General features: G+C 41.6%; 1 protein-coding gene across 2 annotated transcripts in view; it reads left to right on the forward strand.

Moving 5' to 3' along the window:
- Window positions 1–1,073: 1,073 nt before the first annotated feature.
- SLAIN1 (SLAIN motif family member 1) overlaps window positions 1,074–26,496 on the forward strand; it is a 53,607-nt gene continuing 28,184 nt past the window's right edge. For both annotated transcript variants that reach the window (XM_059823413.1, XM_059823421.1), the window contains exons 1-2: window positions 1,074–1,552; window positions 4,781–4,920. In XM_059823413.1, the coding sequence (XP_059679396.1) occupies window positions 1,074–1,552; window positions 4,781–4,920 (619 nt within the window). The remainder of the gene's footprint in view (window positions 1,553–4,780; window positions 4,921–26,496) is intronic.

Genomic DNA, 26,496 nt, shown 5'->3' on the forward strand with positions numbered 1-26,496 from the left:
TGCTTCCGGGAGATTTGTTCCCTATTTCGTATCAGAGCTTTAGGAGGCTTCAGGAGGGCTCCTTAGGAGGTTGACCCCTGTACTTGTAGCGGGGGGCAATGAACCCAGCGAGGGTTGTGTGCTGGCTGAGCTGCCTTGGGCAACACTGCATCTCTGCTCACCTGCTAGGTGGGAGGAAGGGACGCGAGGAATGGTTTCTTTCAATACTGGAGAATGAAGGACAATGTAAAAACTCTACCAGGAGCGAGCGTTATTCATCCCTCTCTCAAGCAAAGACTCAAACGTTGCAAACCCATCTAAGCATCTGGACTGTGTTAAAGTCACTAATTTCAATATGAGGGCATCTTTCACCTCAGGGGCTCTCCTATACCCAAGCAATGATGTAGTTGCGTAGTTTTCTACTACGCTTGGCTCAGTCGCCTTGCTTCACCAGCAACGCATCTTCCAAAAGACGTCGCTTTCCTCACTGTGAATCAAAACTCCTAGAATCAGCACGTTTCAAAGGGACAAACGCCTGCTTTTGGCTGAATTCCTTCCTTTCGAGCCCAACAAAGCCTCTATTTGTGATTCCCATTCCCGTCACACTTTCCATCTGCATAATTATAACCCTGACACCACCGGGCTCTAATTACAGGGCTCACGAGAGGAGCGGCGTCCTGGGCCAGCTCCAACCCGCGGGTGGGTGGGGGAAGGCACCTTTGTTTAAAGACCCGCGCTGAGGCGGCCCGGCCGCCCCCGGGGCTCCCCGCGGAGGTCCCCGCCGAGGCGGCCCCCGCCGCCCTTCCCCTGGGCGGGTGGCAGGGAGCCGGGCGGCTCTTTGTTCCCGCCGTGTGCGTGTGCGCGGCGCTCCGGCTGCCGGAGTGGGAGGGGATCCCACCCGCGTCCTCGTCGCCGCTGACGGGAGGCGCAAGAGCGGCGGCGGAGCGGGGGCGGGCAGCGCAGCGCAGGGCCGGGCCGGGCCCCCAGCGCGGCGAGCGGCGCTCCCTGGCGCTCCCGCCTCCCCGCCGCCCGCGGGGGCCGGGCGCTGCCCTCCGGCGGCGCGGCGGAGCAGGTGCCGGCGGCGGGCCGGCAGGATGGAGGCTGCCTTGCTGAAGCCGGCGATGATGGCGGAGGTGAAAGGGAGCGGCGCCGGCGCCGCCGTCAGCGCCGAGCTGGAGGTGAAGAAGCTGCAGGAGCTGGTGCGGAAGCTGGAGAAGCAAAACGAGCAGCTCCGGAGCCGCGCCGCCGCGGTGGCCGCCGGCCCGCCCAGCCCGCACCTGCTGCTGGCCCCGCCGCCGGCCCCCGGCGGGCTGCGCCCCGCCAGCCCCCCCTGCGCGGCGGGCGGCGGTGGGGCCGCGCCGTGCATGCCCAGCCCGCTGCCCACCCTGCTGTGCGCCGCCGCGCTGGGCCCGCCGGAGCCCCTCGCTTACTTCAAGCCCTCGGCCGGCCTGCCGGCGGCCGGCGGCGGGGGGCAGGAAGCCGGCGGCGGTCCGGGGGCGGCGGCCACGGTGCTGGACGAGGTGGCGGTGCTGGAGCTGGAGGACGGCAGCTGCGGACAGGACGAGGATACATGGTACATGCGGCTCGGGCCTGCGCCGCCCCGCCCCGCCCCGGCTGTGCCCCCCGGACCCAGGTGTCCGTCGCCCCCCGCTCCCCGGCCGCCTCCCGCAGCGCTCACCCCGCTGCTGCTCTGCGGGCTCTGATTAGCATTAGCCCCCAAATCCGCTTGATCTCGTTCTGCTTAAACTTCAATCTGCCTTTTTTTTTTTTCCCTAAAACGTGTCATCAGTGGGGTTAACCCCACCGCGGGAGGGGGGCCGTGTCCGCGGCGGGGGTCCACTGGGGGCTTTTACCCCCCGTCTCGCCCAGGGGGTCGCGCCCGCGGCGGGGGATTTGTGCTCGTTTTCCCCTTTTGAGGAAGGTCATCCCTCTTTAATTTCAGCGCTCAGCCTAGTGTCAGCCTCCTGTTCACATAAGGAATTAAAAACAGCGGAATTGTTCCGGGAAAGCCTTTATCTGAGCAGCGCTGCCTCCCCATCCTAAAACCTCTGCCCAATTGTCTCCCACCTTCAGGGATTTGGGAGGGCTTTTGTCTTTTAGACATCGATCTAAATGGTTGGTTGTGTATTTTAAGCGCCCCTGTGCTCCAAAAGGCACGGCTGGGTGCTGGTAAATTGAATAAAGCAGGAATGAACATAGAACGAATAAAGCAGAAAATAAAATCGACCTGGAGGAATGATTGTGCTCACTTAAAAACAAATAGAAGGGGAAATTACAGGCTGAAGGTGTAAATAATAAGTGAGTCTGGTGCATCAAAACTTGTCTTAGCAATGTGGAGGAACATACTGCTGGAATACCTTGGAAATCATTGGCTGCCTAACCATGTTAAACGTAATTGATGCTCAATTGTTTCAAACTGTCATCAGTAAAATATATATTATCTATATTTAAATAACTGCTTTAAGTATCTGTCACAGCTTCAATGTAGTTTTTTATGCGGTTAGTTTTTAAATCAAGCTGAAGTTTACATCAGCTGAGAATAAAATACAATCTAACGCAGCTGAGATGCGTGTAAACATCCTTATTTTTGGTAGCAGAGAAAGGATTTAAAAATTAATCCAAATATCGTAAATGTTTCTTGAATTATGGTTTTGTGTACTTCGCGGTACAAATAATACCGTGCTGCAGTTTTGAAAAATTGTTTTTCAGAATCATCAACAAACTGTATAAGAATTTTTGGCAGTGTTGTTTCTCTGTGTGTATCGTTAGTCTGTGCAGGGCTGTTTTGGGGTTGTTGATCCTGACTTGAATCAAATTTTACCTCGATACTAACGCCTGACTTTCCTTCACACTAAGGAATACTGAATTTGTTTGATCCCGTCCTGTTAAACAAGATGTTCTCCCTGTTTACATTTCAGGGTGGTGGAAAGTCGTCATTATTTTATGTGCCTTAGTAAAATTTCATAATCGATTTGCCCCCTGGAAACAATCCTAAATGCTTTCTTTTGGGGCCAAAACTCACCTTGATGTCACATGTGTATGTGTCTGCGGGAGGAGTTTGGTAACAGGGATTTGTTAACTCATTTATTCCATTAAGTTGTTTTAGCTGTTGAAAGTTTTTAGTTCAAGGCTAAATCTCCATCGTTGTCCGTGAAAGGTCAGCTGTGTGATGCCAGCTGCTCAGGGCTTTTTCGTAATGTCAGTCTTTAAAGCAAACTGCTATCTGGAAAGCCAAAGATCAATGCGTATCCTAGTTGTTGATTAGTAATTTTAGGCCTTAAATACCTTTGCTTTTTTTAACTGCAGTTACAAAAAGCTGTAGAATTAGCATCATTGCAGACAAATCAAACCCCTTTTTGCTGTTCGGCTTTTTACACAAACGTATGATCACTCAGAATTCATCAGTCAGGTGTTTAGCTTTTGAAGCACTTCTGCAGGCTAACAGGAAAGCTGAAAGCTTTTCTTTTTCTTCTTTTTTTCTTTTCTTTTTTTCTCAGTATCGTTTTTCAAATGTGTAGCCAGGCACCGCAGGAAGTCAGGGGAAATGAGTCCTCTCCTCAGAGAAATTCAATAGTTGATCTCTGCTGGGATTGCCAAGAGAGATAGCAATCACAGTGAGGATGGTTATTGCTTGTGAGCTGGATGGAGAGTGCTGATTGACTTCAGAGGAAAAAAAAAACCCACAGAACATTGAGCAGACATTGAGAACATGTGCTCTCGGGGTACTTGGGTAGCTGTTGAGCCAAAACCTTGAAGGTGAAAGGCTGCTACCTGTTAGTGGTCCCCTGAGGAGCTCAATCCTTCGTTTTTTTTCATTCTTGCCTTTTGCACCCGGTGCGCACAGACCAGATTCCTTTGCAGCCCATGGAGCCTTTTGCTGGTGCTTGAGAATCTCCCTCTGACTGTCTGCAGCCCCATCGATCAGAAGTGGTCAGGCCAAGGAGCTGCGAGCCGTCTCCGGCAGCCAAGAATAGTTCCCTTCCTGGGAGGTTCGTGCTCTCCCAGGTGAACCGGCGTCTGCTAATCTGCAAGGGCAGCAGCAGCAACGCAGATCCCAGCTTCAAGAATTTCCCCATGAAATTTGCTTTGACGCCTGGCTTCCTAATGTGCTTGACCATCTGATTAGTTGCCTACTGTCCTCTGAGAATAACATATAGACTAGCTTTTCTTGCATTTTTTTTTTCTGCTGGAATTGAATATTGACATTGGATTTTCATTGTTTCCCAGGAAATGTTTTCTAATCTTTAAAAATCTGACTTGTATGACATTTGGTTCATCTAGAGGAAGATACTATATATGAAAATTAAACTATAATCAGCACTCTGACAAGTTGATTAAATTGTTATAGGTAAAAAAGTGAAATAGATAACAACAAAATTGTGATTTAGATGTAAAATCAAATATTGAAATTAACTAATCTCCAGTACAGGTAAATATGAAGGGGTAAACTGACAGCATCTTTTGTGTGTGTACAGCACTTAATGCATTTGAACTTTAGGGAGTGTTGAAATTCCAACTGTGGTAATGTTGAGGTGTAAGATTTTTATGAGAAGTCTCCTTGAACTTTCATTTGACATGCCAGATCTGTAGAGTTCATATTTCTGCCACCTACTTGTTGTCTGAGGAGGGAAGAAGAAAACTAATGTAAACTCTTATACTTCAGAATACCTTTTGTTATTAGAATATGATATTGCAGGGCTTTGCACTGTTATAAATTATTAGTGGGCAGGAAACTGAGAAAAGAAGAGTAAACTGTTAAGTATTGTGTATCTTGCTGATATTTGTGTGTATTTTGGTTAAGGTTGTATGTCTTGCCCACCAAGACTCTCACTCCTCAAGAGAAATCAGTGAGTCCTCTGCAGTGGTGCAGGCGTGTTCTGGATCATCCAAGTCCTGAGATAGAGGCTGCAAAACGTTCTCTATGCTTTAGATTGGAACAAGGTAATCTTATTCTTTGAATTTCTTTCCTAGTAAGTTGGTGGTTTTGGTCTGGCATTTCAGTTGTTTGGTGTTTTTCACAATTTAGCAAGCTTTACAGATGGAAGACATGCTTTTTTTCTGTGTACATAAGTCTTCCTCCACTACATAAATGCTAACAATTGTTTGATTTTTTTTTTCTTGATCATGCATTTTTTTAAAGTGTTCTCCTTCTTCGTTATCCTTTTCTTCCCCTGCATAACTCATGTTTTTAAACTTGGCAGTTTTAATCCATTGCTTAAAATAGTGGACCTCTTAGCAAGAAAACTTTGATGCCGACTTTACTATTGGTATCTCTATTGAGATTTGAAAAACGGTGCTTTTAGTTTTTTTGTAAAGCCAAAATTATCACGGTGCTATAATTTTTTAATGGCATTTTTGTCCACATCTAATGTGGTATAGGGACTTTGTTAAGTGTTGGACAGACCAAGAAGAGCTATAACTTGATTGCTAGCACTGCTTTGTTAGGCTCTCAGTAGTCTCAAATACTGGGATCATTCTGATGGCTGTTCAGTGCCAGTAAACTTGTACAGTTATATCTGGGTGTGCTGATTTTTTTCTAAATAAATATCAGCCAGCATTATTTTTACTTTTTTAGCATCTAGGGTCCAATTAAGATTGTAATTGTTTGTTGTTGAAAAAAGTGTTTAAGGTAGGATATTATCTTAAGGTTTATAACTCACTAGGAAAGAATCAGCAAATGAACAACATGGGAAGATGACAGGAGAAGGAAATAAAGGTAATGACAACATGAGCATATGGTTGTATAAACTACCTACAGCTGTCATTAAGAGAGATTGAGCGTGTACCTATATGCTTTGGAGGATGTGTGCAGTTGTGGATTAGTCTTATCAAAATCAGGCATTTGACCGAATCAGTCTCTGAAGGCATCTGTCTCTTTGCATTGACTATAAAAGATCCTACAATGGTTATTGTCCTAGCAATATGCAGTTGAGCTCATTTGCCTGAAGTTAGGTGGGCCAAACTGAGGTTCCTATGTTGGTCATCATCCCACCTAGCTTTAGGGTGAAATTTTGTTCATGAGTTGGACACCTGAGTTTAGGCATCCGTAGTGTGAGCTGGGTGTCTGTGCTTGGAAGTCAATGGGAGTTTTGTCCATAGAGTTGGAGGAACCTGGGGAGCTGCTCAGGTGACAAGGTGTAAGTGTTGGCCTTAGGATGAAGTGAGTAGCTCTCTTGAGACGCATTACTGACAGTAACGGGTGCGTGGCACTCAACTCCAGTCTGGTCACCTGAAGGTGTGTCTGTGTGGTGTAGGGCATCCCAGCGTGGGGCTGAATCCCGGTGTAGAAACTCCATTTAGATTACCCCACACAGGCATCTAGTGCCATTTGAGATGGCCTTGGTTACCCTGGCTGACCTCCAGCTTCTACTCAGGGCAGCTGCAGACCTTCCTGTGCCTTTTCTGCCATTCCTTTGGTGATATCTTGGCCTCCCAAGGGTGTCTCAGATGGGCCCGTGCGTCTAGGTATGGGCAACTGAATCAAGTCCATAATGTGAATGTAGAAACAAGCAAGAGGAGTGCGTGACCTATTTTTCCCTTACAAGGCATTACTTAAATTTAATAGGCAATAAAGACATTAGAAAGGCAAATTTATTGTTTCAAATTTAAATCACTCTATGGTTATCAGTTCAATTTCTCTTTGTGCAGAAGTCACAGCAAGTGACACATGTCACAGAGTGTTATATTGACAATGAGTTGCTTTGATCCATATGTTCTACCGTGGTGATGGGTTCATGAATTTTGTGGGCTCTATATAAAATTTCTGAGAAATTGTGCGAGGTATAAAACCCATTATGGGAACAGTATGTTCAAGGAGGGAATGGACTTGTGTTTCTACTACAGCAATTCTATGTTATAATTGTTTTAATTAATAATTCAGTTAGACTTTATTAACTCATATTTCTAAAGATTTTCTTTTTATCACCTATACCTTTACAGATAATACGTAATAAGCAAATGTCATATTTTGTACCCTAACTTTGTAGAAGTTGGTTTCACAATATTTATTTCTTCCTCAGTTTTGCAACCAGATGTGAGATTTTTGTAAAAGTCTAATAATTCTGTTTTAAAGGACAACAAACTTCTGGTAATATGACTTTCCTGGGTTTTGTTTTGAGTCCACTCTATCAGTAAGTATATGTGTATAAATATGTACACATAATTTTATCCTGATTTTAAAAGTGACTCAGTAAGAATGGCATTTTTTTTTTTCTGGTACTAAATTTTCAAACTTTGTACTTGTAAGTTGAACAGCGTTTTCCCCCTTTAGCCATATGCTTTGAAAGGGCATTTTAAAGGGATTTTGAAATCTAGTCGCGCCTTTTCTGTTTGGCAATGAGTCAATGGTAACACTGATGTACTTGAGAACTATTAAATGTGTAGTCAAAAAACATTTTTAATGTACCAGTCTGATTTGTGAAATGGCTTATAGGTTGAATTCTCTTAGTAATTTTGTTCATGGTGCATTAGCCAAAAATTAATCCAGTTTAGATTGTCATAGTTCTTTAGGCACTGTAGTGCACATACAAATAAAAAGCAGTAAAAATTGATTTTTGTCTGCAAAGTCAGCCTATCTGAATGAATGCACACAGAGAGAAGAGCTGTGAGCCAAATGAAGTAAAAATTTGTCAGGCTGTTTTTCTAATTCCTGCTCTCTTCTATGATTTTTAAATCAGTGCTCATTTATTCCTGCTCATGTAATTTTTCTTATTACATTATAGCCGTATTTTCATAAAAGTATTCATTTGTTGTCTGAAATATTCCAGGATTAGGATAGCTCATAATAAAGCTAAAGGTCTTGTGAGAGACTTCTGCCAAAGTAATCCTAGGCGATGAAATAACACAATGATTACTCCGTCATTCAGACTTAAGAGTCACTCAAGTGATGCTAGTTTACTTTTCACCTTGTTGTGCTCACCAGCCTGTTTCTTTTCTAGTGAAAATGTCTGTTTTAAATATTTCATGGTAGAAGTAAGGTTTCATCTTGGGATATATCTTTAAGGGTATAAGCAGAGTGTTGGTCTCTAGCAGGTGGTTCTTCTGTGAACCACTGAGAACTTGGACAAGCTTCTCAACGTTCCTCGGGTCTAACACTAAGTAGGTAAAGCTTACATGTAGTCTATAATGAACTCTGCTTATTACAAGCCCTGTTTCTGTGGATTGAGCATGCTAGATTTAAGGAGGACGAAAGTTAAATGTAACCTCCTATGATAAGATCTTTGCTTGGAATTGTTCGTGTTTTCCATGAGCAATTCTAGTGTTGAGGTAATATTTGTTTGTGTTGGGTTTTTTGTTTTTTTTTTTTTCCCTCTGTGGCCTGACCTGGATCACTTCTTTCCTTTTGCTCTTCTTCAGTCATCTTTTATTTGAAACCTTTCTAGTTTGTTTTGTTTACAGCAGTTCTCTTAAACCTTTCTGGTTTTTGTTTACAACAGTTCTCTATCTACTGTAGGGTCAGTTCCTTCTCCCTTCAGTTTTCAACCTTGCTGTCTATTTTACTTCTTTAGATTGATTCAAATCATCAGGGCCACATCACAGTCTTAACAGTGTGGTGGAGCTGCTTCTGTATTTTCTTGGTAGTACTTGGAGATGTTGGGACATGTCAGTATTAAGCCCAAGCGAGCAGAGAGATGTGATGTGTAAACTTCCTTGCTGGTGGAGATGGGTATAACTTTTCTGAAATGCATGAGATAGTGTCGATTGACACCCTGGCGGAAAATACCTTATATAGCTTCACTTCTGTAAAATGCTATGGAGCGGGTGGGTGGATAAACTGAGGAGTTAAGAGGCTTAGCAAGGAGTCAGTCTGTAGGAGCTCAGCTTTTATGCAGGGCTTCAAAGCGTATCTCACCCAATTCAGCCTTCCAGACAGAAAACTCCTCTTTCTTGGAGAATATGAAGTATTGGCTAGATTCAGAGTTTGGCTTAGATGAGTCCTTATTCAGAAATGCTGCTTCAGATGTTTAAAAAGAGCAGGCAACAGAAGTCTGTAGGTTTTGCAACTGGCTGCAGTAATTTATAGTCTTAGGATTAAACTCTGCTTCGTTTCTTAAAATGAGTAATGTGCTTTAGGATGAATGCTGTTATGTCATCTGTGGATGATAAGGTATGCTGTGAAACAGATCCATTGTACTTTCTCTCCAATTGCTTTATGATTTCACAAAACCCAAGAATCTCATCAGTGAAATTTTAGCTTTTATTGTCCCAATGTCACGTGTCTGTGATGTACAAACATATAACCAGAAGAAAAACTGGGGGGGGGGGGGGAAGATTAAGTTTAACAGTACTATATTCTCTTTACCTGTAAAAAAAAAGTCTTACAGTTGGTAGGGCTCTAGGCAGAAGGTTTTTACCTGGATGTGAAACTTGTTGCTTACACGGAGAGGCCAGGTTCTGTCCCATTCTCCTAATTCACTTCCCCTTCCCAAGGGTTCATAGTGAAGTCATTTAGTTTGGAGCCTTTATGATATAGAATACGTTTCATCAGCTAAGAATTGCTGTCATAGGGAACTTTTACACTGTAGTCTGTTAAAAGCAGAAGCAAACAGAAAATACTCTAAATGGACCAAAGCTTTTATTTTGTATGCTTGAGCTGGATCCAGTGCTGCACCCAGTGCTGGGTGGGATGTTTTTATTATTCATAAACAGTTAAATTTCTAAAGCTCTAGAAGGAATGAAAGAAGTGGCATGACTGATTTGGTTTCTTTTTGTGTATGTTTCTGATAATAAAAGATGATGAGCAGCTGTAACTCCTGTCAGCATCTGAGCACCTTCCAGGGAATGTGACCTCTCAGAGGACAGGATGCATGGCTGTCTTCTGCTGCAGTACAAGCTTAGTGCTCGGAGTGCCCATATACATACACAGGAGTTATTTCCTGTTAGATTGCATTTATTTGATGTAACGTGTTGTAACAGCTGCATAATTCCAAGCAGTTCTTAGAGGTTTTGCAAATGCTGATATCACTGGATTTTCTAACACAGATGCTGAGGGTGATTTGTATATTTCAATTGGGAAAAACTCTGGTTTGATATTCTACTTAGAAGCGTTTGCATGCATTTCAAACAGAATATTTCTCTCTAGCACTGGAACATTTCTGCTCTGCAAGTACACTTCAAGGTAGAAGTGTTGGGTTGAAAACCCTTATGGCAACAAATGCATAGAAGATCAGACATTTCACTTTTTATTCATTTCACAGATATCTCTTGCCTTTTTAATACAGCTCTTAGATATGACTTCTACTTTTTATTGGATTATAATATACATACTATTTAAGAATTTCATATTTGGACATGAAATTCATATTTCAATTTCATATTGTTGTGCAGCTCATAATTAAATATTTTCTTAGAATTGATTTCTGGTTGTCATTATACTTACAAGAAGATGCTGAATTCTGAAGTCTGTGTAAAGGTTCGCAGAGAGTTGGTGTTGGATCTTACCTCCATTCAGAAGGTATTCATCCCGTTTTAGAATATAAGTGTTTTATTAATCCACACTAGCTACTGAGCTGGGATTATCAACTCATCATGAGTGGTTAAACAGTTAGCAACACTGTCAAATTTTACGACGATTTCAGTAGGCTTGTTTAAAACAAGAACAACTTATGCTTGCACTATAGGCTCAAAGTCTGTAATGCAGCGTATGTCTAAAAGCAATAGTAGTAGCATCAACCCTGACAGTTAGACTAAAAATACAGGCACAATTAGTGTTATCCAGCAGAATACTAATCACTGGTTTTGTTTCCAAAGTATGCAACTACTTTCCTGGATAGAAATTAAAAAGAAACCTAGGTTTTATTAATGGACCTGGGAGCACTTGAAAGCTTATCCTCTGAAGATATTTTTGTATGGAAAAGAGGATCTTTTCAAAACTGGGCTGTTCTGGAAGCTGTCATTTCATTTTTGCTCCTGATAGTCTGTGTGTCTTGCTCATCATTTGCTGGTCCCCAAATTGTTGTTATAGCTTTTGTCTTAAATTCTGACTTTCTTTCACTGCCTATTTTTGATGTCTGCAGAAGAGAGCTGGGAATAACATTTCATAATGTAGATGAGCCTCCCCCATGTGGTATCTGGAGGTAGCACTGCTTTACTAAAATATTGTTTATTTCTGTATTTTCACTTTCAGGGAGCACTTTGGTTCTTGTCTTCATAGCATGCATCTTTTTGGAAGCTTTTCTTCAGACTGTTTTATGCCATGACCCCCAAGTATCTTTTGATTGGTTACTTCTGGGGTATAGTCCACAGTCCTGTAAATATGCCATACAGTCTTTCTCCTTGGTAGCTGACCTCACAATTTAATATATTAGAAAAGTCGATTATCTGCACTTGTTTTACCAAATGTTCCACATCCAGCATATCTCTGTTCATATTTCATGGAAATAAAACATTTACACTAGTAATTTGCTTTTACCTAGGGATCATGCAGAAGTTCTTGTAATAAAATAAAGCTTTTTTGATTCTACCCGATAATGAAATGTAGTCAGTAAGCTCAAATCTGAATACTTGTGAGGCACGGGCATTGACAGATTTGCTTGATCTTTTTTATGTTGCAAGACAGAGGATAATTTAGTACAAATGATAAAGACATAGGAATTTATAAAAATCATATTTCCAATTATGTAATTTTTATATGGAATTACAGTTATATACTTTTCTTTCATGAACCTCCCCTAAAATATGATTTTCTTAATTTTACTTCTAGAATATGTTTGTAAAATTTATAATTACAGAAGGTGTTTTCTTGTGGAATATTCACTTTGGGGGGTGTCACTAAGCCATTTTTAAAGTCTTCGAATGTGGCTTAATCAAACACTGTAATTGAATGCCTAATTAAAAGCTTCACACTTCTGAGAAGACAGAGGGAGAAAAGTAGTGTAAGTCTGCCTGCAAGACTAAAAATTGCTTTTCTCAGAAAAAAAAAAAGCTGAAACCTAGGTAATTCTTGTTTTGAAAAGCATTTGCAGCAATTTAAAGATTACATTTTTACTAATTTTAAAGAATCATAAGAAAAGAAGCCATAAAATATACTTCAATGTGTTCTTGAATATTTTGTTTTATCCTTAAAGTATTTGGCTATGAGATGTTATGGAAAACTGGTATGGGGTATTAATTGAGTTTTAAAGTGACATTGAGCTGATAGCATAGACATTATTTCTTTACTTTCTTTATTGTTTTATTATTTTATTTATTTTGTTGTGTTACCACAATTAAAAAGTTTTGTAAACCAAGATGCAAGAGGTACTGGATCACATTCAGTGGTGAATTTGGACGACCATGACCACTTCTACAATGTAAAATACCTGTAAACCGAGTCTACCCATCTAGCCGAGTTGAATTTGTACCCACCTTGTAACACCAGAGAAATCTGTAAGATAACACTGTTTTGGGATAGCTTTTTCCTGAAAGCAGAATCATGGAAGTACTGCTGATGGCTGAGAATATTCAACCCTATGTACCCCCCCTGCTGCAGAGGGGCATTGGAAATGCATTCTGTCTTGGAGTAAGTAATTTTTCCCACCTTTGGAAAGAAAGCCAGCTTCTCTTGTATTCACTTGTCTTCGTTATGTAGTACAAACATTGATCTTGCTACTTATGGTGCATTAATTCAGGGTGAGATGACTTGTACCTTGAAGTGCGCATTTCTAAATGATTACACATAGAGGTAAAGGTGGCAAACTTTGAAGATATCCTCATGTAGTCAGATAAATTCCACTGTAAGAGTTGGTGAGTTGTATCCTCTCCTGCACAGGAGAGAAGATCAGTTAATTTTTCTTTTCATTAGTTTTATCTGCAGCTGCTGGAGGACAGATTGTTTCTGACTAAGTATAGTAAGCGTTAGTAACTAGAGAGCTCTTGTTGGTACTAAAAGTTATGATTAATTTAATCTAAATTAGTAATTAAAGTTAGATACCTAGAAAAAAAACCTAGTTGTCTGTTGACTCTGAAGAAGCCGAAGGGGCAATTCATCTAACCTGTCTTATTCCATTCTTAAGGAATTAGTAATTTCTCTGCACTAATTAGAAAAGAAACTTGGGTAGTACTTAACGTTAGAAGGAATTAGATGACAATATTCCTTTTTAATTTTAACAAGTCTTGAATACCCTCTGCATTTTGCAAGAACAGCACTGATGCCTTTCATTCAGAGATGGTTTCTCATTGTCTCCTGTTTCTTTGGTCATCGCACTTCAGACCTTGCTCATAATCATTTGCTTAGATGCCTAAGTTCATTCTCCAGAATGGGGACAAACAGGACACTTGGGGGTTTCTTTGTGTGTTTTTACAGACTGGTAGCTGATCTGAATCTTTCTGTGATAGGCACAACAATTTTGTGCCAGAGTCCATACACTGGTGGAGTAGTTGGCATAAATGCTGTAGTATGTGCCTACTGGTCTTAACTGAGATACATGGGGTTTTGCCTTGTGTTGCATTTGAATCACAGAGGGAAATCTGGGTGATTGAATCTCCCCTGGAAAAACTTTTTGTGTCAGTTACTAGAGCCAGACATGGAGCTGTTTCTGTTGTATCCGATTCTGTTGTATCTGACTGTAAGAACCTTGTCCTTGGGTCTCAGCATTTATTATGTGAATTCATAGAACATGACACAGCCCAGATTTATTCCACCTAATTTTAGGCATGTGTCTGGTGTACCTAATTTAACAGTACAATCACTTTGGCCATGATTCATTTATCTTAACAAAGGTGCTAAATGTAATTTGACGTGCTTTTGGGTCCCTGAGACGGGGCAGATGGGTATGATACAGGAGCTGTACAATAGCCTCACTCATCTGGACCAGCTGGAGCACCTCAAATGTCATTATGTTCTGGGTTTAGACAACTGAATCATGCCCTTGCTGAAGAGCAGGCTCTGCTCCAGACTCTAGGTATTTAAATGAAGCTGTTTAAGCATATGAGGTATGTTTAGAGTGGCCAAATCCGGTGGACTTCAGGATGCAAGGGAGTGTACCGATCCATTTCTCCGGAGCTGAAGTTGTTGGAGTCTCAGACCCAGGAGACCCCTCCTTTCTGATCCACTAGATGTGAGATTGCTGCGCTTCCCTATTCCAGCCAGTTGTAAGGCTGAGCATTGCTGGCAGATCTCACACCCACACTTGTACGTGCACACCCCATGTACCTGCCCTACGGTCCCTCAAGTGTCAGACCCCAAACCCCCACTCTCTCGTAGCTGACCCCTAGACCTGTTGTCCCTGCGGTATCCAGCCCCCAAGCCTCTAGTCCTATCCAGTGGCTAGTCTGACTTGATGTTTGCTGGTGTCTCACCTACATACTTGTATGGACCTCTCTGTTAGCTGTGCTAGACTGAAATTCTCTCCAGTGTGAAGCCTGTAGACCTGTAGTTGCTTGATAGCAGGTTCCCAGATCTCGTGTCCTGCTCAGTGGCTAGCATGGTTTGAAGTTTGCTGGAATCCCTCTCCTACACATGGCGCAGAGGACACCCTTTGTACAGAAAAATAGTTAAGAGTTCAATAAGAAGTAGAAAGAGACTGATAAGGCACAGGGCTGGCTCAGACCAGTGGGCTGACCAGCAGCTTGTTTCTGCATGGCCAGCCCCTCTCATTCCCCTTCTCTTCATTTCCCATGCATATTCCTTACCCACTCATTGTGATTCCCTCCTTTCTTTGTCCTTGTCTCCTCCTGAATAAGCAACCTGTCCCTAATTCCTTTTGCCCATTGGTCACGGTTTTGCTACATCTGAACCCAGATTTGGTATTTTTGGTGCCGTTACCTAGGTCATCTCTGCTTTACATGGTGTTATGGATGGGGTTACCGAGGCACTGCTGACCTTGCAGGACTTTGCCCCCAAAGGTCCCTGATGCTCCCCTTCAGCTGCCTGTGATACTCAGCTGTTTCTCATGCAGCTCCCCTCAACCCCCGTGGGACCCAGCCATCCCTTGTGGTGCTGTCGGTGACTTTTGGCAGCTTCACAGCCTGTCCTTGTTACGTTGAACAATGTCTCATGTCTGGTCCTGTAGTTCCTTGTGTTGCATCCAGTTACCTTCACCTCCGGCCAAGGAGGACAGGTCATCTCCTGGCATACCTTTGCACAAGCAGTGTTTAAATTCCCATTATAGCCAATAGAAAGGCAGGGCTAGGTTTGGTTTTCCATATACACGGCACTGATGCCTTTGAAATGCCCTGACCAATTGTCTGAATGGCACGAGATGCCTAGGCGTAGGCAGCTGAATTGAGCTGTAGATCTCCATTGACTGTAATCAGAGCTTAGATGCAAAACTTACTGGTGGACATTGTAGACACTCAGAGGAAAGGTCTGTGGTATAGCGACGAATGCCTGAAACAATCCTATGAATGAAGGCTGATTTCTTTTTCTCCTTAGAGATATATGTGTTAGTGTGTTAAATTTTTTAATAAACGTTGGTTTTATTGGTAACAAAATTAATCTCTTCAACAATGCATGTACTAACATTGCAAGTGACTTTAATATGTAACCTGTTAATTTGATGGAAGCACTTTAAGAGTTTTGGAAGGAAAATTTGTAATTCTTTTTTAATTAATTCTGGATGTAGCTTCAGGCTATAGCTTTTAAATTATTAGCACGTTGGCATATGGCTCTCAAGGTTTTTCATGCGTCATACAGCAGTATGCATTCATTATTTTGTCTTTTCTCTTTAGAATTGCGTTTTACATATCAAGAAATTCAGTATGCGCTTTATATTGATGCTGTCATGTCACTGAAAAGTTCTCAATACACAAGAAAGTAAGTCATGCAAGAGAACTTGCACTTGGATAATTTTAGTACATGAATGGACTTTAAGAAGCATTAACTGCTTGCCACTTCTTTTAAAATCACTTGAAAGCCGTGTAAAGATGTGTGTCAGAAATGAAAGTAAGCTGTTAGGGCTGGGGACTGTCATTTGTTTTATCCTTCAGGAGTGGCTCATATAATGTAATTCAGATTTCACTGGGCTCAAGGTACTACCACAGTATAACCTTAAAAGAGTAGTAGTGAGCATTAAGTCTTAAGAATTTGCATCTGACTGGTAGCGTATCTTTCTTTTTTTTTAATTTTAGCGTTATTTGGTGCTTGATGTATTTGTGATTTTTGGCTTCAGGCAATTTTTTTCTTCATAGCATGTCTTAAGTCTGTTATGGGTGCAGGGAAGGATTTTGTAGCCTGTAGTGTGTGGGTGATAGCAACTTAGTCATCTGTTGTGTCGTTGTCTGCAAATACAGAGGACTGGGCTCAGCATCTTCGCGTCTTAAAGTCCTTTCTTCCTAGAAGTCCACTTCTCAGTGTTCTTTGTTCCTTTTCCCAACCCATAGGAAAGGCAGGGGAGAGAGCCATTTGTAGGCTAGCACAAAATAGGAGAAGATGGAGTGATGGAGGGAATCATTGCTTCAGCCTGTTCCTCCGTAGTGTCACCAGTTTCTTTTTTGTCATTTCTGCTTCATGTGTTGCAGGCATATAGCCAACATTAAGAGTGCCTTATGGTTGTTTCTTAATGTCTTTTGAAACACTGGGTGTGAAATACTTCACTGTAATCACAAATGGATCTTTATTTATAAATAAAAAATGTATTTCAGTTTTTACATAGGCATATATGTTCTTGTTGTGTTGGACTTAGTCCAAAAACCACTTTGTTATTTTTGGCCTATGTGGGTGCTGATAAATCTGAAATAATTACTTGAAGAAACAAATTGGTTTTAAGGATTAGCTTGAAGAAACATCTCAAACTTTGTTGTCCAAGCCCAGTTCTGCTTACTGTGCACATGACTGGTTTTGGTGGTGGAAATGCTTAAAAGATCCTGTAGAGTGCCTTTTACCCTGAGAAGTAAGACTGGGGCAGAAGGATGCTGCAGCAGCGTAATAATTGTATTGATGGTGCTTCTGCAACTTTTGTGCTTTGACTCTTGTCCTTTGTGCTATTCTTGTGCTTTCCCTGTTGTACTGTACTCTTGGTTGATAATGTTATACTTCTCTCTCCTTATCTGTCAACTTACACCTAGGTTATTTGTTTATGAGGAGCAAGGGTTGCCCCTTTGTTAAATGCTTGTGTAGTTCTTGCTGCCAGCGTATGTACCTCTGGAAGGTAATCACAAGGCAGAGTTTACTTAAGGAGTCTCTCTCAACGTCTGACATCACCCCAGAGGAGCTTAAATTTAGGAATGTGCTCTGAGTTAGTGCCAGGAGAAATCAGTCTTTCTCTAGGGAGTCCAAAGAGACTAGTCTCTCTAGGCTAAAAATTGTCATTGCAGAAGCCCTGACCCCCATGACAGTAATGATAATGGTAATGGTATCTGTATCAAGCATCTATGTGTCATTTTACCCATTTTTCTAGAAATAACTATGTGGTTAGTGCTTCTTAAAGTGACTCTTGGTTGGTGTTGAACCTTAATTCTACGTGAGAATATGTACTCTGAATACTCTATTATACATGGCAGTCACTTAAACCTCTATCAGAACTTTTCTTAATCCTAAACTTTCATGATTTTTTTTCCCCCAGTTTGGTGTTTCAGAAGTACGAAAAACCTATTTTATGGTATTTTTTATTTTTGAAGGGGTTTGTATCTTTTCTCTGCTTTGGGTAATAATGTTAATACTTTCTCATAATAAGCATATGACTGTGATACCTGCTATATTTATCCAAAAAGCCACAGGGGTCCTGGAGGGTAGTGCTGCTTTTGACCTCATTTTCAGCGTAACTTTTAGCTTTTCCAGTCTGATTCAGTATAGGCAGCACGTGTACTTGTGCAAAGAAAAAGGAGTGTGGCATCTTGGAATAAGGTATCGGAGTCAGAAACTGTAGACAGAGAATCAAAGAATCACTAAGGTTGGAAAAGACCTGTAAGATCATCAAGTCCAACCATCAACCCAACACCACCATGCCCACTAAACCATGTCCCACAATGCCACGTCCACATGTTCCTTGAACACCTCCAGTGATGGTGACTCCACCACCTCCATGGGCAGCCTGTTCCAATGCTTCACCACTCTCTCAGTAAAGAAATTTTTCCTAATGTCCAGTCTAAACCTCCCCTGGCACAACTTGAGGCAGTTTCCTCTTGTCCTGTCGCTAGTCACTTGGGAGAAGAGACCAACACCCACCTCTCTGCAACCCCATTTCAGGTAATTGTAGAGAGAGATAAGGTATCCCCTCACCCTTCAGAAGTTAAACCTCTGGCAGGAGGGTTTTGCAAGCTCCCTGATGAAAGATGGTGGGTAGATACAGTTGTAGGGGAAGCTAGAATGTGTTCATGAGTGTTTCTTGTATGTAGGAGACATTCAGAACTAACTAGTAAGGTTAGAAAAAATGCAGTTTGGGGTTAATGTTTGAATTACTTATTCTTTTTCATGTTATGATAAGTGATCCAGAAAGTTATATCCTAGCAGACACATATTTGGGTTCCACCTGGTATGTAATTATTATCCTACATTGTTAAGCAAAGAATGGGAAATTGTCCTTCTATGAGTCTGTTATTTACAGAACAGGTTCCTTCCCTGTTATGCTTACCTCTGTTGCAGATGGTAATGTACAAAAGAAAAAAGAATTATGTATGCTACCAGAAATTTTAAATTTAGGAAATGTAATTAGCTATATTTTTTCTGCAGCCACCTGTTCTTCTGAACAAAAAATTACATCTTTGATTCGAATTGTTCCTAACATGCCTGGTTACCAGTATAGTACATCTCCACTTAGAACTGTTGTACAACCTGTGTGGCATGTGGAAGTGAAGTTCTCTTTTCTTAACTGGAGCAAAACCTTGCTACCTTCTCTGAAGTAGTGTACTAACCACTAGATAAGTCTTTTTTTGTTTTCCTCTAGTCCAATGAATAGACTAAAGGAATAGGACATCTTCAGCAGAAGAGCATGATAGCACCTTGTGTAGTAGCTGAGCTCTGATCTGTGAGGGGACCTGAACTAATACCTGTTCTTTAAATCAAGCAGAGAAGGGTTAAGTGGCCTTGCTCCTCATCCTAGAGGAATCCTCTAACCATGGCTTACAGAGTGAAAAAGCGAAGGTGCCCTTCACCTTCCTCCATTTTGTGAATGGCAGCTGAGCCCTTTTTGAAATCTATATTAAAAAAATCTGGTTTATTCCCTAAAATAATCCTTTCAACATGTTTAAAAAAAAAAAAATTGGTTACACCGTGGTTTAATGTTTGCCCTAATTATTACGTATTTGTGAAGAATTTTAGTTGATGTGATTTTATTTTAATTTTTTTTCTGGAATGGCACTTTTGCTACTGTCTCCTCCAGTCTTTTATTCAACTCCTAAGACCAAATCTGCAGAAAGGGAGCCTGTCCAGCAGAGTTCTGTGGGACTGCTGTGGTTGTAATGACTCAGCTCCTGTGCTGAATGCACAGGAAGATAAATACGATGGCGCTGACAATCTTAGACCTACCAATACAAAGACTCAAGAGATCACAAAGCAGCTCTTGTTCTCTAAGGGATGAAAACAGCGTTTCCAAGAGTGGACACGCTGCTATCATTGGGGTTTTAAAACTGCTTTTGGCTGATTAAACTGGAGACATCTAATGTACACTTGCAAGAGATTAGGGAGATTTATTTCTGCACAAAGAAGCCCTATTAGGTTAACCGGTTTTGAAAACAGGCCTGCTTCTCAGACTGAAGTTAAGAAAATACGTGAGACCTGTACTTTTTTGCTATGTAGAAAGCAGCTTGCTGACAAGATAAAAGCTTCTCATGTTCTTAGTAGCCTTGAAGGCTACACTTGTACACAGAGCATATACAGGCACACAGAAGACCTTACCCCTCCTTGTGTTATCAAAACATAAGTGTATCCTAAGAGTTGATCCTGTCAATGCATTGCAACCTGTCTACACCATGCAGAGGCATGCCGAACAGCCTAGCTCCAATACATCCACACACTGCAGTGCAATGCTGCATGGATGATATACATCAGTATAGCTGTCACTTGGATCCAACATGAATGAATGTCATGATACTCCTCATATTTCAACTTTCAGGTCACATTTTCTCTAGCTACCATATATGTCTCTGTTTCTGCCTGTTAAACTGCTCTAAGTGCTTTCAAGATAAGGTTCCTACTACTATATTTAAGCCATCTTAAACTTCAGGCTTGAAATCAGGGACTAGTTGAAAAACAGAGACATCTCCAGAGCATGAGATCTGTCTTCCTCCAGTGACAGGGAGGGACAGAGAGGAGCATAGTTGGTTAGGTAGGACTGGAGGTCAAATTTGAACATTGAAAACTTGTTGAGGTGAATACAGACCACAGAGTTCGTTAAAGACGGAGAACATACTGCATTTTGCAAAACGTTCTTCCTCCACCTCTCCTCTCCTGTGTGGCTAAAATTCAGATTGGCTTCCACACCATAACTTTTGTAAGAATTTTTAGTCATCAAACAAAATTAATTTCTAGCCTTTACTTATGCTGTGGTAAACTGGAATTAATTCTGTTGAAAGCAGCCCTTCCACCAGTGTAAAATTAACCTGAGACAAGAATCAAGTGAAGTTTCTCTAGTCTTATGGTAGGAGGGGAGGTAACTAAATAAATAGTATTAAAAAAATTATCTTTTGTAATGACATCTCATGTACTAGATAGAAGTAGTAAAAAACTTATGGTAGTAGAAATGCAGTAGGAAAAAAATTGTTGATCCAAAACCTGTTGAAATTACTGGAAGTCTTTAACTGACTTTATTGTGGTTTATGCATTGTCCTTCATGTTGGCTCCTTAAGGTATTTCACGTACTAATTGTATGCTTTTATGGGATTAATGTCAAATAACTTTGAGGGGCCTTCTGCTTTACATTTGAGGTTAAAAATAGGATAAGCTGAGACTCAGTATTTATTGGCTCCCACATGACTGAAAATACAATAAGTTCATGTTCTTGATTTGGCTATCAGTGATCAGTACAAACTTTAAACTCTGGACCTTGATTCCCCATATTCAGAGATTTTGCTTGAGGAAGACTTTGCAAAGCTTGCTTTGACACTACAGGGTTCTTCTGACACACATTACAGAGCTACACATGGTATTCTTGCCATTGTACAAGTGTCAGGAAGGTCAGGTCTGTGCTGGAGACCTGAATGTAGCATAGTTTTGTCCATCAAGAATGTGAAAAGATGTGAATCCATGTCCGGCTTTGGCAGAAGTCCCTGGTATCTACATCTGGTTGTTCTGGAAAGATTTCCTTTTATTGATATAACTTCTTTAGTTCATGGCAATGCTTGTAGAGTGTTGATGTAGAGAACAACTTTCCTCAGTGGCGTAAGAGTCATTACAGGTCCTACTATACCATATTGGCAAAATACCCCTGTACTAACAGGCTTACTTGGTCTTTATGAAGTAATTCAAAGAATTGAGTGGATATATGGAGTAGACTGGTTTGGGGAAACAAGTATCTTTGAGCTGCAAGAGAGATGCCCAAGAAAATTATCCTCAGTAGTAGTTCAAAAAGTAATCTGACACAGAACTGTCCAAAAATAAACCAAGTTTACCAGCTTTTTCTGCAACTGAAAAAGATTGTCACTGCACCTACATGACTTGTACAAGGCTGAATGCATCCCCTGTGTGAACGGGCAACGTGAAACTGTTTCTACTTCCCCTTAGATGCTGAGGCAAACTCCACACATAAGGGTAGCCCCAAGGGACAGAGCTGTGTGGCTGGGGAAGAGGACGACCTGTAACAAGAGTCACATACCCAGTATGCGTACCAGATGGATTAGTAGCTTGAAAGCCTGCTCCTGAATAATAGATAACCAAGTCCAAAGAAGTGGAAGGCCAGATTTCTCTCAAGTCAACTTTACCACCAGATACTTTTTAGGATGATGAAGTGCTTACTTAAGTGCACAGATTTATGATCATGGTCCCACATTACAAGCAAACCATCCCCCCCGATGTGCATTATTAAGCTCGTATACGATACTAGGTTTCTCTTCATTGATCCAGAGTCTTGGCTAGCGAGGGCGGTGAGTTAGAGGGCTCGACATGCCCGGAAAGGTCTGTAGAGCTGCAGCTCCCCAGCTCCTTTCGGTAAAGTGGATTGCAGAGTTTCTCAAAATAGGAACTCTGGTAACTACTCTCCATCTTGAAGTGGAATAACCAGTCCTTGTGATTTGGTACTGGGACAGCAAGTGCTGCTTCTGGGGCACAAGGAATTTCTGCCTCCTCTCCTGGGTAAGGCAGTTTAATTAGCTTTTTTGTTTAATGCGTTGATTAGATTATGGGCCTGGCTTTAGACTCCAAACTTTCTTTGCTTCTTTACAGCAGACCTGAAACTTAGTGACACGATGACACGTTTTATACAGAAATAGGAAATACTAACTGTGTATATTCTGGTCAGCACTCTATAGCTGTGTATAACCTTTGCACAGGGACAACATGCAAAATACAAACTCTACAAACAACTTGATTTCAGGTGGGGTTGCCGAGACTGCACCTCCTTCCCCCTCCATGGCATACGTCATTGATCCCATTACAGTTAAAGGCACCTCCCTAAGACATGATGACAGTATGGCAGTTTTGAGTCAGAGAAAACAGATTTAGGTCCTCATTCTATTTTTGATAATGCTATGCTCCACAGAACCGTGGCGTTAATAATCTGGCGCAGTAGTTATCAAACTGCTGGTCACCAACGCTTTACTGTGCGAGAGCTGCATCCTGGGCAAGTATCTCTGATGAGGATGCTGCAAGTGTTGAATCAGGGAGGCTGCGGAGGCGACTCCTGCAGCTGCATACTCCTTGCTGGTGCTTATCTACAGACATTCCCCTGACTCCTTCAGACCTAGAGAGAATATGCCATGCTGCTCTGCGGAGCAAGTGTCCGCTGGATTGAAATGGTATGAGTTATACAGCAGACAAAGGTTGTCAGGGCTCTGCAAGCAGCAGGCAGTGAAGAGTTGTCCTGAGACACACACTATAGGAACACTATTTCTCAGACCTGGGAGATGCTTCAGGCCTGAGAGACTGCATTTAAAGAAAAAGGCAAAAAGACATGTTTCAGTTCAAAATTTAGTTGGTTTTGCTATTTTTGGAGTATTGGGACAAACAGAGCATTTAAACCAGCGTTGAGTGATTGCAAAATATGCTTTCCACAGTACTCTCTGGGATTTTGCTGTAGCACACTGTCACTGAAATATAGACAAAGCAGTTACCAAACATAATGAATTCAAGAAGGAAAATAAGTTTGGGATGAGTTTCACAATGCTTAGGCAAAGAGCATGAGATTTCTGATTTTGCTTGTGGTGACATTACGGAATATGAATGTCTCTTTCACAATGGTAATGTTAGAGTGCATGTAATCAGTGCTAGACCTGTGATTTATAAAGGAAAATGTAAACTATGTCACAAATCGTGCCAACCAAAATGTTTTCCTTTTGGATTAGCAGGCAGCGTTAAGCAGGTAGTGAGTAGAATGTGATTCACGCTGACCATGATGCTCAAATGGCGTTAAAGTGGTATGTGTGTCATAACTTCTGACATTGCTTTGCTTAAGTCTAATGCTTTGCTGCGCAGTAGACTGCAATGGCAATGTCTCTGTGAAGGCACCTGTTCCACGTTAGAGGAATGAAGCCACCACTCATAAATTAGTATGGTGCGGAGCTTTCTGCAAAGTTATTTGAACTATTTGAGACCAGATTAGTTATACCCACTAGGTTGGGTGTAGCTAGCTGTAGTGAAGGTATGCTGATTGTGGAAGAGACCTTAGTTTCCTGCCACAGTCCTTACCTTTCTTTAGGTAGATGCACCAGCCTCCTTGGAGCTTCTTCAGGGCTCTTCAACACTCCGCTCTGCTGTATGGTATGAACAAAACTTAGAGTCTCTTGTGGATCCACTACGTTTGAAATAAGATGATCTTAGATTGCTGTGGTTGAGTCTTCTTCTCATCCCTTTACATGGGAATGTAACCTGCTTTCTCTTTGGCAGGGATGTATGTCCTGTTCTAGCTTCATTTGTGCCTACAGGAATTGCTGCCCCTTCAAATCTACGAGCTGAGACGATTAGATGATGGCTTCCTTGCCCATCTCAGTTAGTACCTTCTGGGTGAGCTTAACCAGAGACCTCAGAAATTACAGCCAGAACAGGCTGAAGCAGGAGGTCTATCCAGCTGGCACGGCAGGAGTTGGAGGAAGATGTTTCTGTGGCCTTACGTGCATTGTCTGCACATCGTGGTGGTAGATCTTTCTTTACCCTGTGAGTGATGTTGTAAGGTGATTACCATTTTGTTCCCTGTTCTGTTGCTAATTGTTAAGGTAGGATGAAAGTGCTGTTGTTTTGCTCTGTGCTATATATGTGAGCAAACAATTAGTGTCAGACTTTGAGTTCATCTCACCTGCCTTCAGACACATCATAGAGGCTGTTCTCTGACAAGTGTTTCTTTTGGAGGCAACGTTGGCTTCAGTAACCCCACCTTCCTGCTGCTGTTTTCTGCTTCTCCATCTCTCCCTTAAATGCCTTTGTACAACTGGGCTCCATCTTCCTGGTAAAGGGGATTGAGGAACTCTTCCTTGTTTAAAAAAAAAATAAATTAACAAAAAAAATATTTTTAATACAGATCGGATAATTGATCTGATTTAGCATGAAGTCTTGGAAGGATGGTTGTACTTGCTGGTACAGGGTACCAGTACAGCCGAGAGGATGGCATGGGGAGGATTGAGATAAAGCATTAGCCCAAAGGAAGGTAGCAGGGGTTCCCCTTTCTGGAACTGCTGCCAGGAAAGATGTTCAACAACTTTAATGGGATATCTACAGCTGTTTCAGTAGGATGGATGCAAGCATTGCAGTGCTCTAGCGCTGCAAAAGAGTTGTCTTTTTCAATTGCTTAGAACAAGGGAAAACTGAATGCAGTCTTTGAAATCTGTTTTTAAGCTCTGTTTATTGTTCTCTGTAATGAATGCTGTCAGAGTGAGTTTCGTTTGAATATAAGCAGAGATGTGTATCTGAGCCAGTCACACTGGGCTGCCTTTGTAGGCAGCGCAGACAAACAGGCACAGCTCCTGTCCTTTTGAAGCGGAGGTGAGATGAATCATTCCCCATCCTTTCTCTTTGGAGTATTTTCCATCCTGTGGTGACTAGGTCAGCCATCAGTGGCTATACATAAGTGCATCTTTATTGTGTCTGTGTGACACAGGATCCTGCGTCCAAAAGCACCATAAATAGATACTAGAAGAAAGTGAGAATATGGGGAAATAGCATACATGCCTGCCCCGACACCCTCCCAGATGTATTTCCAGTTCAGAGACTAGCTGAACCAGATGTGAACTCTCATTTAGATATGATTTATTAACCTTTGGATTCCTGTTCTGTGGATTTCTGTGGTCTCTCCATGTAAATTTTGTAATGTAAAATCCCTTTGTTAAGAATTTCTTCTTTTGGAAGGCTCCTAATTCCTTATTTGAAGGCTCCTAAAATTAACTGGGGTAAACGCTCTCCTTAATGAATGAAATGCTAATAGAATCTGGGGCTACATATTTTGTTTCAGGTTACCTTATGTAGTAATACAGGAGAATGAGTCTTCTGCTCAGAAAGGTATATCTTATTTCAAACTAGCTGAAATGTGAGAGCTTCTATGTTCATCGGTTCTGATTAAGAATCCACCAAAAGGAATGAAAATGCCTCAGACTGGCAGTTTACATGGCACTTGCTGAGTATGGGAGCTGGGGAGGCAGCAAACATTTGGGCCCTAGGTCATGCCTAGGGCTTAATGCTTCAGCATAATATTTGTGCAATTTCTCAAAAAAGGGATGGTGGAAAGCCAAGTTTGGCTATTATCTCTGCTCTGAAAAATTGCTTTTCAGCCTCTGCATGCAGGGAGGCTTGTGCACAGAGAAAGAAAATGAATGCTGAGACAATTACATTTTTCACAAAGCCTCTGTGCTTGTCTGTTTATATAGGTGTTCGGTAAAAAGTTTGCCTTAAAAAAAAGAGGCAAGTTAAAAAAAAAAAAACACCACAAAAAAACCCCACCAACCCTCCAAAGCACATAGCTAAGGCCCAGTAGTAGGAGTTTTGTAGGAAGTAGTTTATACCTCTCAATTCCATTTTCTTCCTAGTCTTTTGAATACTTTGATATCATAAAATCATTTTTATGACAAAGTTGGGTCAGAGAATGGTGGTTAGAGTCTCTCTGCCCTTCAGCACACTGCAGTTGGAAAGCAGTGTGGTCATTTTTCCAGTATGTAATGTGTCCAAAGACAGTTTTCAAGTCAGCCTTTCACTGAATTACGTTGAAATAGAGTAGTTGTGCATCTGTCTTGAAAAACAGATAAATCTTCCCTGCTCACACTGGTAGGTAACTGGTGGACTTAGCAGGTTTACGGTTGGACTTGATGATCTTAAAGGTCTTTTCCAACCTATATGATTCTATGTTAGTGTATGTTCTATAATCATTGTAATCATTGGCACAACTGGAATATGTCAGACAAAGTGTGTCATTCCTGAATCTTACTTAGATTTACATTTTTGTCACAACTGCAGTATGCCGAACACCAGTGCTGATTGCATTGCTTTGCTGTGCTAGCTGAAAGTCCTAGAAACTACTGCAATTTAGACAG

The sequence above is a fragment of the Gavia stellata genome, chromosome 1 (genome assembly GCF_030936135.1).
Source record: "Gavia stellata isolate bGavSte3 chromosome 1, bGavSte3.hap2, whole genome shotgun sequence".
In the NCBI taxonomy this organism is placed as follows: domain Eukaryota; kingdom Metazoa; phylum Chordata; class Aves; order Gaviiformes; family Gaviidae; genus Gavia; species Gavia stellata.